General features: G+C 41.2%; 1 protein-coding gene across 1 annotated transcript in view; it reads right to left on the reverse strand.

Moving 5' to 3' along the window:
• Positions 1-18,346, reverse strand: part of dip2ca (disco-interacting protein 2 homolog Ca) — an 837,941-nt gene that overhangs the window by 121,023 nt on the left and 698,572 nt on the right. The window contains exons 17-19 of the mRNA XM_084312140.1: positions 17,780-17,916; positions 9,169-9,377; positions 7,403-7,517 (exon numbers count right to left, since the gene is read on the reverse strand). Coding sequence (XP_084168266.1) covers positions 7,403-7,517; positions 9,169-9,377; positions 17,780-17,916 — 461 coding nt within the window. The remainder of the gene's footprint in view (positions 1-7,402; positions 7,518-9,168; positions 9,378-17,779; positions 17,917-18,346) is intronic.

The raw sequence follows: 18,346 nt of genomic DNA on the forward strand, positions 1-18,346 counted from the left end.
TCCGGCACTATTATCGATCGTGGGTAGAGACGGCCGTAGGGTAGGATTACGCACGCCTAAAGACGCAGAGGAATACTGGAATCTACATGGAGCAGAACCCCCAGGGCAGAACGAAACACTGTCTAACAACTAGAGCTGCCGCGGTATTGATGTTTTCCTTACCGCACACATTTGCAAAATATTTCCTACCGCCGCGGTTATTACCGCACGCACACAAAAAATTTAAAAAAAAAGTTTGAATGCATTTTTTTTTTTAGTAGTAGTCTACTCTTTATAGCATATAGCCTGCCTCTAGTCTAAATGTCTATCTTTAGAGGATGACTTTGCAGCATGAATATTGTTTGGGATTCGGCAAGCACGCATTAGTTATTGAAAGTGAAACACGGATTCGAAGTTTCCCCTCTGGTCGTGCGCAGTTCACTCGGTGTCGCGGGCAGGGGTGGTTACCCCTAACCCCCCCGACCCTTTCTTATTATTATTACTATAAAGTTACTACTTTATAATAAAGGCATTCGTTTTGTGGCATTAACATTATATAGTTATACGTTCAATAACATCAGCGTATTTACCGGACCATAGCAAGGCAAGCAATACTCTATTCATATCTCAGTTCCTTTCTTTGCTCAGAGCGTGCTGAGTTGTCCCATTCTGCGGTCTGTTAATAAAGTTTTCAATCAGACAAGTGTATAGAACGAAGGGCTTTTATTATAACATTCGTTGCAGACAGTAAAATCATTATGTCTCGTTTAGTACTCCTGAGGAGCGATGGTAGTCCACTCCGGCGGAGAGTTAAAGCTAACGTTATTAGCCGTGTTGTGATGAGCTGACATTCAGGAAGTAAAAACCTAATACGCGCTTGCCGATTGGTGGCAACACACTGCATGACGCTACAACGTGTGACGCGTCTCTCTTCTGACCAATCAGCGGTCTGCAATGTTTCACGTGACTTTTCTGGTACCCAATAGGGTCGCTTGGAACCTCGATAGAGGAGTAGGGTATATCTGCAGAGCCGCAAGCCCAACGAGAGGAGGGTAATTTATTATTATTATTATAAAAACAGCGGTGACGCGGTATTCAGCCTACTCTGCGGTGGCCGTGATGTAACAGCGATACTGCGGTAATGCGGTAATCGCGGCAGCTCTACTAACAACAGATAAGCCTTCTCATCTCTCTCTTTCTCTGTGTATCTCAGTATTAGAATGACTTTATCCGGGCTCAACAAAAGTAGCAGATGATATGCATGCCGGCTACACCAAGGCACAATGTGTATAATATGGTTCGTAATGCATAATATTTACAGACTTCTGGTCTCCGTGGAAACAAGAATATATCATTGACACTAAGAACAATCTGGAATATTCTGGGCTCATCGCTCGACTGCTCTGGGTCACTAAGAAATATCCCGAAAATACTAGTAGTCATGAACCCTGGGTAGGAAGATCATTCTGGAACATAACAGCAGTCTGTTAGTATATACTAGTGTATTCTACAACCTTCTAGAATATAATGCACCATTACAACTAAGGCCTGCAACTCTAACATTAACATCCGGTGTGTATAAACATAAGCATATGATCAATTGACTGAAGTTTCAGGCCTTAATAAGGCTTTAAAAAAAAAATCAACCACACCTAAACGTATGAGCACAACAAGGTTATTCTAATAATATAAATAATCACTCCACTGATGTAGAGACTGGCACATTGTAGCTCTAAAAGTCTCTGTTTTTCTCTTTTATCTATTTATTCAATTCTGTTCTAGTGGTTTCTCCACGTTGAGTTTTATTTTAGCTCTCACTCCTTTTTTTCTTTTTTATCTTACATTGTTCTTTCCCATTGTTCTTCATATTAAGGTGTTAGTGTTTCTCTACAATCTTTTCCTTTTTCTGATGTTTCCTACATAAGTTAGTAGAAGGTTCAAATGAATATATCGATGAAAGTGTATTATTCTTTTTTTTCATTTTTCATTTTTCATAATAATTCATTACAGTAAGGGAAGGCGCAAGACCAAAAGCGACATTCTATTGAATTAGAATGAAAATGTTAGATCCTATGGCAATTAGCATAGGAAGATTAGGATTACAAAGCTCAGTTTGGGCAATCCGGTGGCCTAAGGGAGGGAGTCATACGCGGATGATGTGTTTATGGAACACAGGCCTGTACGACTCTCTGGGAGAGGGGAAAAAAGGGGATTTTTATTTGTATATATATATGTTTTTAAGCTCGGCTCTCAACGGGACCTCAATAATTGGATGTACATCTATTGTAGCTTCGCACTCCAGAAGCATTACCAAAAACTACACAAAAACATGTATAGATTATGGCTAGTTTGAATATAATGATATGGAACACTGGTGGGATAAATAAACAACACAAACGCAAAAGCGTGCTCACACTGATGAAAAAAGAACATGTGGACGTGGCTCTACTAAGCGAAACGCACATTTTAGAGGAAGACATAGATACGTTAGCGGATAACACATATCATAATATTAGTCACTCTTCTTTTGGTACGAGAACTCGAGGTGTAGCCATAGTCGTTAGACGTAAGTTAAATATTGAATTAAAGGGAGTATGGTCGGATGCAGATGGGCGTATAACTATAGCTAGGATTGTACACAATAACAGGAAAATAGCGTTGGCAGCGGTATATGCCCCAAATTTGTACGAAGAGGGTTTCTTCACTACACTAACTGTAACTGAGGGGTACAATTCCCTGACTGTATTAATCAAGTATTAGTATCATTAAACTACTACCGTCTATGTACATTACTGGCCAATACCGTACAAAGGTATATTAGATGACAACACTTCCACAATGAAACGGTGTCCACTCAAATACTTGTTTAGAATATTTATTACATCAAAAGGTTATTACATTTATCATTTGAATGCGCTTATAAGGCAAATCGAATGTGCATATTAAGAATTATCTCTGGTACTCTGGGATGGGGGTGTACTACCGGTTGTAAGCCAGCAGGGGGAGGCAATGCTCTATGAAAGTCAATGGTCCACGGAGGCGATCTGACTCCCTGGAGCAGCGGGGAAAGGCAGCCTGGTCCCAGGGTGCGCGCCGCGTAGGTGAAAGCCGTGGAGCCTCTGGTACGACAGAGACGGGCTCGAGTGATGGTCTCACGGGCAGGTGTAGATCCCACAGTAGCAGTGGGGTAGGCGGTTCTCTGCTCCAGCAGCTTGGTCAAAGCAATGAAGAATAATAATCCTTGCCGGAAAGTGGCTCTGCTGGTCCGGTGTAGGTATCCTCCGGTGCGCGGTAGTGCACGGTTGAACTTGACGTTACTATCCTATTAGTACGCGGCAATAAATGCTCTATGTAGACGCACAATTACCCACTTCACGTGGTCTTTGACTCGTAATGAAGGTTTACTAATAAATAGCGAACGATACGTTAAACAAACGTATTAGGATAACACGAGACTCTATCTTGGGGCGATGCGAGCCCTACTCTGCCCACGTTGCGTAGTGGGGAGAGACGTCACTTGGATAACTGGAACTGAACGAGACTGAACGGGACAAGGGACTAAGAGGAGTTCTACATTTCTTGCGCCCTATTTATGTGCACGGTGAACAAATAGTACCATTCGTATTTCGGTAGCCGTATTCCTACGCGGAACCGGGGCTAGTTGGGACATGTTCGTGTCGGTAGCTTTCAAGTCAGCTCTAGGGGTAAGTCACTGGCGCCTAGGGGATCGCTTCCAATAGGAGAACGAATATTATGGTCTGTCCTGTAGACTAAAGGGATATTCAGTGTATATGTACAAAGAATACACAAGGGATATCAAACGATATACAAATATTATACATGGGATCTCAGGCAATAAATATATATATTCGGTTTAATCTGACCCTTTGTAACACTAACCAATGCAATGTTAAACCTTCCCGATTACTCATTTATAATAGGTGCAGATTTTAATGCCATTTGGAATCCAAGGATGGACAAATCTTACCTCGCCTTTTCCAGCGAACAAAAGAATTCATCTAAAGCATTAAAGGATTGGTCGAAGATTACAGGTGTAAATGACTTATGGCGTTCACTTAATCCCACGACCCGAAAGTACTCTTGTCGATCGACCAGACATAACACATTACCCAGAATAGATTATGTCTTTGCATCCCGAGACCATTTGATAAATATGAAGTGGAAATGATACCCAATGCACTATCAGATCACTGTTATTTACTCCTAAAAGGAACATTTGGTATACTATCTTCCCGAGCCCCAAGATGGCGTTTTAATTCGATGCTGCTTAATAACAAGGAATTCATTACACAACTCAAAGAAGCTCTTATAGTATTCCTACGGGAGAATGCAAACTCGGTGCAAGACCCCAGAATAATATGGATGTCGGTAAAGGGAATGATCAAGGATTTCACTGATAGCTTTTCCTCCAAAATGCGCAAGAATCAATGCACAAAACTGTCTGAACTGGAAACGCTTTACTCAACGTTATTTAATTCTTTAAAATACAACAACTCAACTAGACTAGAAAATCAAGTTAACGTACTAAAAATAAAGATCAATGCCATTATACAGACAACAATCGGAAATACAAATACGCAGCACAAGACAACAGCAGTACTCCCAAGGTTCTAAACCTAGTCACCTATTAGCCATGCGATTAAGAATTAATGCAAAATGTGCAGATATAACTACCATTAAAGCACAACAAGTACTTGAAACGGATCCCAAAATAATAAACGATACATTCAAAGAATTCTACTCCGACTTATATAAATCAGAAACGACCTTCGATCAAAACAAAATGGACACATATCTTAATCAAATTATTCTCCCTAAACTTTCAGAGGATGACGCTAAACAGTTAGAAACACCGATCACACTAGAGGAACTCAAGAAGGCCATATCCGAAATGCAAAGTGGTAAGGCTCCTGGAAGAGACGGTATCCCATCAGAAATGTACCTTTCTTGTTGGGACATAATTGGACCCTTATTACTAAATATGATCTTATACTCAGTCAAGGAAGGGAACTTCCATAAAAACGACAATATTGCACTTATATCAGTCCTTCTCAAAAAAGACAAAGACCCCACCCAGTGCGGTAGTTACAGACCCTTAAGCCTCCTCGGAACCGATGTCAAACTGTACTCTAAGGTATTAGCCATCAGATTACAAAAGCATATGACGTCTTTAGTTCATCCGGACCAAACTGGCTTCATAAGAGGTCGCCTGATCACTGATAACATAAGACGAATACTGCACGTACTAGATGCAGACAAGGACGACACCATACCTAAGGCAATGCTGTCCCTGGATGCTATGAAAGCCTTTGACAGGCTGGAATGGTCGTATCTATGGGCAGTATTAGAAAGGATGGGGTTAGGAAAAGGATTCATTGATATGATTAAAGTATTATACAAAGACCCATCGGCCATGATTACAACAGGTACATTCATCTCCAAAATCTTTCCGGTATCACGCTCAGCCAGACAGGGTTGCCCTCTTAGTCCCGGACTATTCGATCTATCATTAGAGCCTTTAGCACAATATATAAGACAATCCCAATCCATAGAACCAATCGTAATCAAGGGCACACAATATAAAATTAGTTTATATGCGGACGACGTAATATTGTTCATGCAAAGCCCCAACACCACATTGCCTCATCTACTCAAGTTGATTGAGAACTTTGGTGATTTATCGGGATTTAAAATAAATTGGCCGAAGTCGGCTTTCCTTCCACTTAACACCCCTGCAAAAAAAGATATAACCCTCCCAGGTGAGATACCTATGGTAAAACATTTTAGATGCTTGGGAGTGGAAATATTCCCCACCATAAGACAAACGGTGAAGCACAATTACACAAAAATACAAAACAAAATCAAAGACGACCTTGACAGATGGGCAAAACTTAAAAACTCAGTACAGGCAAGGGTATCAATAGTTAAGATGGATGTACTACCTAGAATCAACTTCGTCAGTTCAATGCTACCGTTACCCCCTCCAGAGGGTTACTGGAAAAGATTACACTCCTCCACATACAAATTTATTTGGAATAATAAACCACCACGTATAAAAAGATCCACCAATATTTTAAGGCGTACACATTAAGACCATTGACAACATGGTTTGATCCCCAAGCATTAGTATCCTGGAGAAAATTGGAAGAAAACATAGTAGCCCCACATAGACTGAAGGACATAGCATACACTAAACTACCAATCAAGCACTGTGAGCGGAAATTTGGCCCCATAATTTCCCATGCGATCCGGATATGGCGTGAAACAAAAAAAAAATATCCTAACCCACAAAAATGGCACAATCACACTCCCTTATTCAATAACAATGCACTCTTAATTGAAAAACGTCCTATAAGATTCCCTATATGGGAAGAGCAAGGCATACACTCATTAGGGGATGTCTTTAACAACCAGGGTTTTTGTAGTTATGGAGAAATATGCACAAAATGTAATCTCACCGAGTCCACATGGCTTTTTTACATACAGTTACGGCTATGTTTGAAGTCTCACGGTGTTCCATTAGACATACCAGTTGAACAACAATGACCCAACAATTATCAAAACTCGTATCTTGGAATATACCAGTACACCCCTCTGTATTACTATTGAATGATGTTTTTGAGTTTGCAGTACATCCACAGCTAAAGAGATTGGTTTTATCGGGTATCACAGTAGCTAAAAAGCTGATCGCATCACGCTGGTTTCAACCGGAAAAAATGTGCCGGAAAGTTTGGTTTCTTACATATCTCGATGTGATTTATCAAGAAATATCTACAGCAAGAATTCTGGGTCTCAATGAATCCAAAATGTCAATGTGGTTAGAAGTGGTGGAGAGAATAAAAGCTAGCTTATAATGGTAGTGTCTGGTTAGGAGCGAGGGATAATGGAGGTACTATCCAAGGAGGGGTCCGGGAGGGGGGGGTTCGAGCTGGAGCATATGTGTGTAGGGTTTTAGATAATAGGTATTAGGGGTATAATACATTGGTATAATTGGTAATTTTGTTGGATATACACTGTATACGGTAAAATATTATTATATATTTTTTTGCTTTCTGTTTCTGTGCTTGCATGTCATTTTAGCCATCTTAATTGTTAGTTTCATTATGCATTGTGTGTTGAGTACTGACTTTTAATAATTTTGTTTTGCAATAATAAAAAAAAAAAAAAAAATCCTGGGTTTCCTTTCTGTGTGTGTACCTGCAGTACTCTGCTCATCCACTGGGAGTAAAACTATAATAATCCTGGGTTTCCTTTCGGTGTGTGTACCTGCAGTACTCTGCTCATCCACTGGGAGTAAAACTATAATAATCCTGGGTTTCCTTTCTGTGTGTACCTGCAGTACTCTGCTAATCCACTGGGAGTAAAACTATAATATTCCTGGGTTTCCTTTCTGTGCGTGTACCTGCAGTACCCTGCTCATCCACTGGAAGCTGTCCTCTTCTGTGGAGTCAGGCCTCTGTTCTGCCACCACCACCATCCTCTCATCATGTAGCACTGTGATGGAGAACACCGCTATCCTGGAGTGCACACACACACACACACACACACACACACACACACACACACACACACACACACACACACACACACACACACACACACACACACACACACACACACACACACACACACACACACACACACACACACACACACACACACACACACACACACACACACACACACACACACACACACACACACACACACACACACACACACACACACAAACTCTAATTCATAGCAGTTGTAACATGGGAGTCAGAGTGCGGTTCTCCTGGTCTTTCCACACAGCCTTGTCCAGATTAGATTAAAGATTAGATTAAAGACCGCAGCGACATCTAGATTAGATTAAAGAGTAGATTAAAGATAACAGCGACGTCTAGATTAGATAAAAGTTTAGATTAAAGACCGGAGCGACGTCTAGATTAGATTAAAAACAGCAGCGACCTCTAGATTAGATTAAAGATTAGATTAAAGACAGCAGCGACATCTAGATTAGATTAAAGACAGCAGTGACCTCTAGATTAGATTAAAGATTAGATTAAAGACAGCAGCGACGTCTAGATTATATTAAAGACAGCAGCGACATCTAGATTAGATTAAAGACAGCAGCGACATCTAGCGACATCTAGATTAGATTAAAGAGTAGATTAAAGACAGCAGCGACGTCTAGATTAGATAAAAGTTTAGATTAAAGACAGCAGCGACGTCTAGATTAGATTAAAGATTAAAGACAGCAGCGACCTCTAGATTAGATTAAAGATTAAAGACAGCAGCGACATCTAGATTAGATTAAAGACAGCAGCATCTTCTAGATTAGATTAAATATTAGATTAAAGACAGCAGCGACATCTAGATTAGATTAAAGATTAGATTAAAGACAGCAGCGATGTCTAGATTAGATTAAAGATTAGATTCAAGACAGCAGCGACGATTAGATTAGAGATTAGATTAGAGATTAGATTAAAGACAGCAGTGACGTCTAGATTAGATTAAAGATTAAAGACAGCAGTGACGTCTAGATTAGATTAAAGACAGCAGCGACGATTAGATTAAAGATTAGATTAAAGACAGCAGCGACATCTAGATTAGATTAAAGACAGCAGCGACGTCTAGATTAGATTAAAGATTAGATTAAAGACAGCAGCGACGATTAGATTAGATTAAAGACAGCAGCGACGTCTAGATTAGATTAAAGACAGCAGCGACGTCTAGATTAGATTAAAGATTAGATTAAAGACAGCAGCGACGATTAGATTAGATTAAAGATTAGATTAAAGACAGCAGCGACATCTAGATTAGATTAAAGACAGCAGCGACGTCTAGATTAGATTCAAAGACAGCAGCGACGTCTAGATTAGATTAAAGACAGCAGCGACGTCTAGATTAGATTAAAGACAGCAGCGACGTCTAGATTAGATTAAAGATTAGATTAAAGACAGCAGCGACGTCTAGATTAGATTAAAGACAGCAGCGACGTCTAGATTAGATTAAAGATTAGATTAAAGACAGCAGCGACGTCTAGATTAGATTAAAGATTAGATTAAAGACAGCAGCGACGTCTAGATTAGATTAAAGATTAGATTAAAGACAGCAGCGACATCTAGATTAGATTAGATTAAAGACAGCAGCAACGTGAGGCTAATCCCGGCTGCTCCAGCCCACCTGCCCCTGTAGACGAACTTCATGGGCTCCACAGCCAGGGCCGTGGCCACAATGTCGTCGGCGTTGTGCCTGCGTGCCCCCACCACCATCAGGCCGTCCATCTTGCCAGCGATGAAGGCCAGGCCCCCGGGCCCCACAAAGCCCAGCAGGCTCGTCCTGGTGAAGGGGTACTCACTGATGGGGGCCCCGCTGCTAGTCATGGGGAACACCTGTGGGGACGAGGGGGGGGGGATTAGATATCAACCAGATGAAAGGAATAAGGAAGATGAATAGGTCACATTTAGAATTTTTATTTTTTATTTTGTTAAAGCTAAGAAAGGTATTAAAAGGAGATGCATGTTCTTGGTCATGTTTACCTCGAAGGTGTTCTTGGTCATGTTTACCTCGAAGGTGTTCTTGGTCATGTTTACCTCGAAGGTGTTCTTGGTCATGTTTACCTCGAAGGTGTTCTTGGTCATGTGTTTACCTTAGGGCTGTCAGTTTATCGCGTTAATTAAATTAATTAATTACACAGCAAATTATCGCGTTATGAAAATTTACAAGAAATGTATGACATTTTTATTTATTTTTTTAAGGGGACATGCATTGCTATTCCTAGCACTATTTGGGCAACTTTACACAATTCCTGTGAGTCTATAGAACACATCTGTAAGCTTTTATTAAAAAAAATTCATTGTTTTATATTTCTAATCAAGTACTCAAAAGCCAAATTTTTCTCACTTTGGATTTCAGGCTGTGTTGGCCTGGCTCCGCCCATAAGCACTGTGTAAATGAGTATGTGCTACTGCTGCTTCCCCGCGAGGTCCAGGTTGTGTGTAAATGAGTATGTGCTACTGCTGCTTCCCCACGAGGTCCAGGTTGTGTTTAAATGAGTATGTGCTACTGCTGCTTCCCCGCGAGGTCCAGGTTGTGTTTAAATGAGTATGTGCTACTGCTGCTTCCCCGTGAGGTCCAGGTTGTGTGTAAATGAGTATGTGCTACTGCTGCTTCCCCGCGCGAGGTCCAGTCCAGGTTGTGTGTAAATGAGTATGTGCTACTGCTGCTTCCCCACGAGGTCCAGGTTGTGTGTAAATGAGTATGTGCTACTGCTGCTTCCCCGCGCGAGGTCTAGCCCAGGTTGTGTGTAAATGAGTATGTGCTACTGCTGCTTCCCCGCACAAGGTCCAGCTCAGGTTGTGTGTAAATGAGTATGTGCTACTGCTGCTTCCCCGCATGAGGTCCAGCTCAGGTTGTGTGTAAATGAGTATGTGCTACTGCTGCTTCCCCGCATGAGGTCCAGCCCAGTTTGTGTGTAAATGAGTATGTGCTACTGCTGCTTCCCCGCATGAGGTCCAGCTCAGGTTGTGTGTAAATGAGTATGTGCTACTGCTGCTTCCCCGCGCGAGGTCCAGCCCAGGTTGTGTGTAAATGAGTATGTGCTACTGCCGCTTCCCCGCATGAGGTCCAGCCCAGGTTGTGTGTAAATGAGTATGTGCTACTGCTGCTTCCCCGCATGAGGTCCAGCTCAGGTTGTGTGTAAATGAGTATGTGCTACTGCTGCTTCCCCGCATGAGGTCCAGCCCAGGTTGTGTGTAAATGAGTATGTGCTACTGCTGCTTCCCCGCATGAGGTCCAGCCCAGGTTGTGTGTAAATGAGTATGTGCTACTGCTGCTTCCCCGCATGAGGTCCAGCTCAGGTTGTGTGTAAATGAGTATGTGCTACTGCTGCTTCCCCGCATGAGGTCCAGCCCAGGTTGTGTGTAAATGAGTATGTGCTACTGCTGCTTCCCCGCATGAGGTCCAGCCCAGGTTGTGTGTAAATGAGTATGTGCTACTGCTGCTTCCTCGCGCACGGTTTGTTTCCCCGACAGAAGCTCCTCTCTCTCTCTCTCTCTCTCTCTCTCCCTCTCTCTCTTGCTCGTTGTCTGCCTCGCTCTGTTTCTGCTGTCTGCCTCGCTCTGTTTGAGGAAGTGTCGGGTTACACTATCTCAGGGATTAAAGCAAAAAAAAATCTCCTGACTGAACTTTTTTTCTGGCCAAGTCATATTCTTATTTTAACCTCCACTGTATTTTTTTTTTTTTTTTAAATAGCGTTAGCGTTTTAAGGGAGCCTACTTGTAGAGCCTACTGTCCTGACTGTGACTATAGACCCTACTGTTGTGGTTGTTGTGCCAGGCAGGGAGGCTGTGTGCTGGAGAGCGTGAATGCAAGTCTTGTGGCTAGCTTCTGATTGATGGCGAGATAGCACCCTTTTCCCATTACTTTGAACCATGAACTAAACGGCTTGTAATCATACAAACAAGGGACTAAACATGTTTCACAATTATGGTACAACAACAATGGACAGTCTCCTCCCCACCGTTTGTATATCTTTTTTACCACCCACCCCCTCCTAATGTACAGTCTCCTCCTCATCATATGTATATATTTACTGTTAGGATCTCTGGGTAACAGTACTGTATATTTGCATATCGTATATGTGACAAATGTAACAGTACTATTACTATATACCTGTAAGGCATGCATGTCATAAATGTCATAAATGTCATGATGTCATGTATGATGTGTATGTCATAAGTGTCACTATGAATTGAAAATGGGGGACCCTGATGATGTAAACAAGACAAACGCCTTTCTCTGGCCTGCATCCCCTTAACAATTGTGTGTATTGCTACTGGATTTACAAGATCCAGAGTGAATGAATGAATGAAAACTTTATTTAATACACAAGACCCTCTTCTTGGGACCAAGTAAGGTTGTCAATAATCCAATGTACAGTTACAACCCCCCCATCCCACCTCCAATGTACAGTTTCTTCGTCAAATGTATATACTCTTTTTAGACTATTTTTGTATCACAAACAATAGGCTACTGTATTTGTAAATCTGGTATGTCATAAATGTATAGATGTAGCAGTATTGTCTATCTGTATGTCATGTGTGTCATATATGTTATGATGAATTGAAAATGGGGGACCCTGATGTAAACAAGACGAAAGTCTCTCTGGTCTGCATCCCCTTAACAATTGTGTGTATTGAGCTGTACTGTATTGTACCCATTCTGCAATCTGTTAATGACAATCAATCAATATTTAACAGATAGCAGAATGGGTACAATACAGTACAGCTCAATACACACAATTGTTAAGGGGATGCAGACCAGAGAAAGACGTTCGTCTTGTTTACATCAGGGTCCCCCATTTTCAATTCATAGTGACATACATGACATACTACAGGTATATAGATAGTAATGTTACATTTGTGACATATATGATATGCAAATATACAGTACTGTTACCCAGAGATCTCCCGGACAAATGGTAGAAAGACGTTTATTGAGCTTAAAAACAATTGATAACACAAATAACGGTCTGATTAACAAAGGCATTAGTTTTGTGGCATTAACGTTACCTAGATTTATCAACATTCACATTTATCATACACGGAGGCGCAAGCTCACACACGCAACACCACCACCACCACCACCACCACCAACAACAACACACTGGTTGAACTTGTCGCGTAAATAACGTTCTGATTAACAAAAGGCATTCGTTTTGTGGCATTCACGTTAACTAGATTTATCAATAGCAATAGTAATATATATGTTTCTTTAGACTAGAATAAGTCAAATGAACTTACTGTCTCGGAAAAGTTGGCGCATGTTGATGAGTTTTTACTCTCGAGTAGAGCTAGAGAGCAATTGCGGAGTTTCAGAAACTCAAAACGAAAAATGGCCGCTTCCCATTGGTGCTGAGCACAGCAGAGGCGGGTTAAAGGAGTAGGGGGTATCTGCAGAGCCGCAGAGCCAAATGACTGTTTGGTGCGGCCGCGGTAGGGGGAAAAATGATATTTGACGCCTCTGATTGGCTCAGGTTAAAATCCGTCACGACTCCGAATCAAATGACGGAATCTCCAAATCAAATGGACGGATATCCGTCCCAAGACGGAACGCTTTAATGCCTGCTATCTGCCTCGCTCTGTTTCTGCTGTTGCTGTCAACCATAGTGTCAACATGCAAATCAGTGCTATATTAACGTCAGCAGAACCGTCAAATCAGAACAGCTTAGTAGAGGGAGGGAGGATCTCGTGAACTCGAGACTAGACTGATGAGTCAATATGGTAATTAGAGACACAGACCCATTGATACTAACCTATATTACTATAAAACCATGCTAAACACAGAAAAAAGCCATTTATAATGCATGTCCCCTTTAATATTTTTTAATCTCATTCATTCCATAAGAACGTAGAATACACATTTACAGACTTTTTTTTAATATGGTCCATTTGCATGTTCTTGGTATCTGATTCTATCTATGGATCTCAGGGAATGTATTCCCAGTGTCAGAAATACTGTGTCTGTTACTAGGCTTGAGTAAATTGTAATGAACCAAATGAGAATATCAATACATTTTTTTTTTTATCTTTGACTGTGAATAACACCATGCTAAAATTTACCAGACCTGAAAAATCTAAGCAAATGAATAAATGGAAGATGATTAAACAGAAGGTTTTGTAGATACAGTACTGAATTCTGCCATCCGGACACATTCCATTTGAAATATGATTATAGAATATAGAATATCAGGCCTAAAATGGTTATGCGATTAAAATGTGATTAGATTAATTAATTACAAATCCTGTAATTAATTAGATAAAAAAAAAAATTCGCCTGACAGCACTAGTTTACCTCGAAGGTGTTCTTGGTCATGTTTACCTCGAAGGTGTTCTTGGTCATGTTTTTACCTCGAAGTAGGGCTGGGCGATATATCGAGTATACTCGTGTATCGCGGTTTGTTCTACATGAGATGTCGTGAACATACATAGCTTTTCATTTATCTATTTATTTAACTGTATTAAACAATATAAAACGAATTGGCCATAATTTACTGAGCAAACTAATGCTTACTGCTGTAACCTACTAATAACACTTAAAGTAAATCTGAAGATTATTATATAGCAGATGCCTTGGACAACTGTAGCGTGTGCTTGTTTATACAGAGCCCCATTTCATGACTGTGATGTAAGCCCTGCTTGAATACAGGGGCAGCCAGGGCTTGCATCACAGTCACGAAAGGGGCTTGTTTATACAGAGCTGGTGGTATGACTTGCTGGCTGAAATACGGACGAGAGGGAACTAGGTAGCGGGGCTCTATTATTCTCTATGCTCTATGTCAGGGGTGGCCAACCAGTCAGAGACTAAGAGCCACAAAAAAATTACTGTGGTACCACAAAGAGCCACACCATATACCAGCGTTTCTCAACCTTTTTTTTCAGTCACGGCACCCTTCATGTGTTTATAGGTCTCACCCTCTGGCCTCTGAAGTTGCTAATGTCTTTTTTATTTGGGCCTCACAGGGTTAAAAGTACCCTGTGAGACCCACGGTTGCAAAATTACAAAATCACTTTTAGCCATTTAAAAAAATAATGTTTATTTAAAAAATGTTAAAGGGGAACTATTTTACTATTTCTTTCACTATTTGGGCACTTTTACACAATTCCTGTGAGTCTATGGAACACCTAGGTTTTTTTCAAAAAAAATTCATTGTTTTGTATTTCTAATCAAGTACTAAAAACCGCATTTTTCTACCTCAAGATCTTAAGCCGTTTTGAGGCTGGGCTCCAACCACTGTGTGGCCTGGTGCCAACTGCCACATCAACTGCCACATTATTATGCAGCTGAGAAATCTCTGACATCACAGATATGCACATTTTCAGATGACTCAGGGTGAATATTGTGAGAGGAGAATTGGAAGAATTCGCCAATATGAGAATTAGAGACATATATCCTATTAATATAAGTCCACATAGCTAAGAAACAATGGTAAACACTGAAAAAAGCCATTTATAAGATAGTTCCCCTTTAAGCACATGTATAGTCAATAGACCTGTCTCAAACCCTGCCCCTTTTCTTGATCCTCCAATCACAGCTGTTGCTTACCTCTGACTTCCTTGTACGAGGAAGTCAGAGGTAAGCGACAGCTGTGATTGGAGGATCAAGAAAAGAGGGCAGGGTTTTGAGACAGGTCCATTGGTCCTGTTGTTCAGCCTCACAATGCTATTTGATAGTAAATGTGTTTATATGTCCCACCCTCTGGCCTCTGAAGTTGCTAATTTCTTTTTAATTTGGGCCTCACAGGGTTAACCTCTTAAGCCCGAGATATACAGTAAAAGTGTATATTTTCAGCATTATGTTTGTTTACCAATTATTTTAACTGTTATTAGTGAAATATAAGATTATAGAAATCTCAGGGCATTGAGTCGGAAACCGGCACATATTGACAGGAGGAAGTGGCACAGCCAAAAGTGAGTGTAGTCTTTTGAAGGAAGAGACTCAGGGCTTTCAAATTTCGAAAAACTACCCTACCCAGCTCACACCAGCCCCTGTCAATCATCTGACTTCTGGATTTACTTTTTAATTTCTCTTATTTTTTGGGATGATCTCCCACAAACCTGAACGTTATTGCCATAAAACAGAACGCAGTTAGTTTTTCTACCTTTCTGTGAACGTCTTGCAAAAAACAGTGTTGCAATACGATGAAAAATGGTGGAGAAATTTACATTATAAAAAAGATGGCAGAATTCAGTACTGTATCTACAAAACCTTCTGTTTAATCATCTTCCCTTTATTCATTTGCTTAGATTTTTCAGGTCTGGTCAATTTGAGCATGGTGTTATTCACAGTCAAAGAATTTTTTTTTATAGAATTGATATTCTCCTTTGGTTCATTACAATTTACTCAAGCCTAGTAACAGACACACTATTTCTGACACTGATCCATATATGTCCCTAGATTCAGATACCAAGAACATGCAAATGGACCATTTAAAAAAAAATTGTAAATGTTTATTCTACGTCCTTATGGAATGAGTGACATACATTTTTTTTTTTTTTTGGATGGAAGAGCCGCACATTGACGGGCAAAGAGCCGCATGCGGCTCGCGAGCCGCGGGTTGGCCACCCCTGCTCTATGTGCTTAAACCCTGTGTTCTCGACAACGGAGTATGGTTGCAGATCTGCTGCTATAAAAACACCTATGGCGTTTGTTATTGCTTTGGCCCGGTCTGAATTAATAGCGAGATGCTGCTTGAATGCCACAGGGAGCTGGGTTTGCTTCTTCCATGTACCAGTGATATTCACATTCGGGTGATGCCGTTTCAAATGCGTGATAAAGTTCGCAATAAAGTTGAACAATGCCGGTACGTAGCCCCTTTCGTGACTGTGATGCAAGGCTTGCATCACAAGTGTGCATCACAGTCACAAAAGGGGCTAGCCGGCACGTAGCTTTAGTGCGATCCACCCGTCTTTGTCCATTACTGTGGTTAACTGGGAATCCGAAATGATCCCAAACGGGAGACTTGAATGTTGTGGGAGCATCTTCTAGCTCTGGCTGGCCAGTTAGTATTGCACTCGCCATACTAAGGCTAATATGCTATGCTGAATTACAGCTCTCGCTCAGCGTGGCTGCGCGCTGCGTTGGATGAACAAACAACATCCGGTTAGTTGTGCACGTTATATTAGGGCCGGGGGGATTTAAGTTCTGCAAAAAAAGGTTCCGTACCGTTGCAATCGTTCGGTGCACAGCGCGTACTGTACCGGAGGACCACATTGAGGCGGTACAGTACGTATTCGCGTACCGTTACACCCCTAATATATATATATGTGTGTGTGTGTGTGTTTGGCTAAAGTGGATAGAAAACACAGTACTGTGCAAAAGTCTTAGGCACCCAAGAGTTTATATATAAATTGTCTTAGATATATATAAATACTAATAAATGTTTTATTAGTGTGTCAGTAGACTACTCTTAGTACATTTTCATTTAATTATTTTTTAAAGCATCTTCATGGTTTAATAATGCAAACATATGTTGCAGGGACTTATTATAATCATCATATTGGCGTGACTGTATGCATCAAAGGGTTAAATCAAGAATTTTTAAGTGCTTTAGAGGAAATGTCAAAATATTCAGATTACTTTATTCGCCATTTTATACAGGTACAAAATGGAACGTGATTTGATATTACAGTGCATGCTTTTTTCACAAATTAAGAACAATACAACAGTAAATAAATAATTATAAGTAAAGTGCAAGACGGGACAGAACAGTGAGACAACAATAAGACTGTTAAAGTGCAGTGGTTGGGGACATGGATACAGTGCAACACAAAGTTCAAGTCCAGAAGTCCAGCCCTAGCAGCTCGATATATATCGTGTATCGTGATATGGCCAAAAAATATTGCGATATCATTTAGAGGCCATATCGCCCAGCCCTACCTCGAAGGTGTTCTTGGTCATGTTTACCTCGAAGGTGTTCTTGGTCATGTTTTTACCTCGAAGGTGTTCTTGGTCATGTGTTTACCTCGAAGGTGTTCTTGGTCATGTTTACCTCGAAGGTGTTCTTGGTCATGTTTACCTCAAAGGTGTTCTTGGTCATGTTTACCTCGAAGGTGTTCTTGGTCATGTTTACCTCGAAGGTGTTCTTGGTCATGTTTACCTCAAAGGTGTTCTTGGTCATGTTTACCTCAAAGGTGTTCTTGGTCATGTTTACCTCGAAGGTGTTCTTGGTCATGTTTACCTCAAAGGTGTTCTTGGTCATGTTTACCTCGAAGGTGTTCTTGGTCATGTTTACCTCGAAGGTGTTCTTGGTCATGCCAGAGAGGCCATAGTACGACGACCCTGTAGCCTCGGAACACACACACAGCTCCCCGATCTCATCGGTTCTGCACAGCTGGGGTACGCCGTCCAGCTTGACCACACACATCAGAGCTAGAGAGAGAGAGAGAGAGAGAGAGAGAGAGAGAGAGAGAGAGAGAGAGAGGAGAGAGAGAGAGAGAGGAGAGAGAAGAGAGAGAGAGAGAGAGAGAGAGAGAGAGAGAGAGAGAGGAGAGAGAGAGAGAGAGAGAGAGAGAGAGAGAGAGAGAGAGAGAGAGAGAGAGAGAGAGAGAGAGAGAGAGAGAGAGAGAGAGAGAGAGAGAGAGAGAGAGAGAGAGAGAGAGAGAGAGAGAGAGAGAGAGAGAGAGAGGGAGAAATAGGGAGGGGGATAGAGAAAGAGGGGTGGGAGGAGAGACAGATAGAGAGAGAGACGTATACAGAGAGGGAGATAGACGGAGAGAGATAGAGACAGAGAGAGAGGGAGATGAGAGAGAAAGATAATAACATCGTACTGTATAATTAATCTCTTGTATACACTCCATTC

The sequence above is a fragment of the Notolepis coatsorum genome (assembly GCF_963971535.1).
Source record: "Notolepis coatsorum genome assembly, chromosome: 4".
NCBI classification, from domain to species: Eukaryota; Metazoa; Chordata; class Actinopteri; order Aulopiformes; family Paralepididae; genus Notolepis; species Notolepis coatsorum.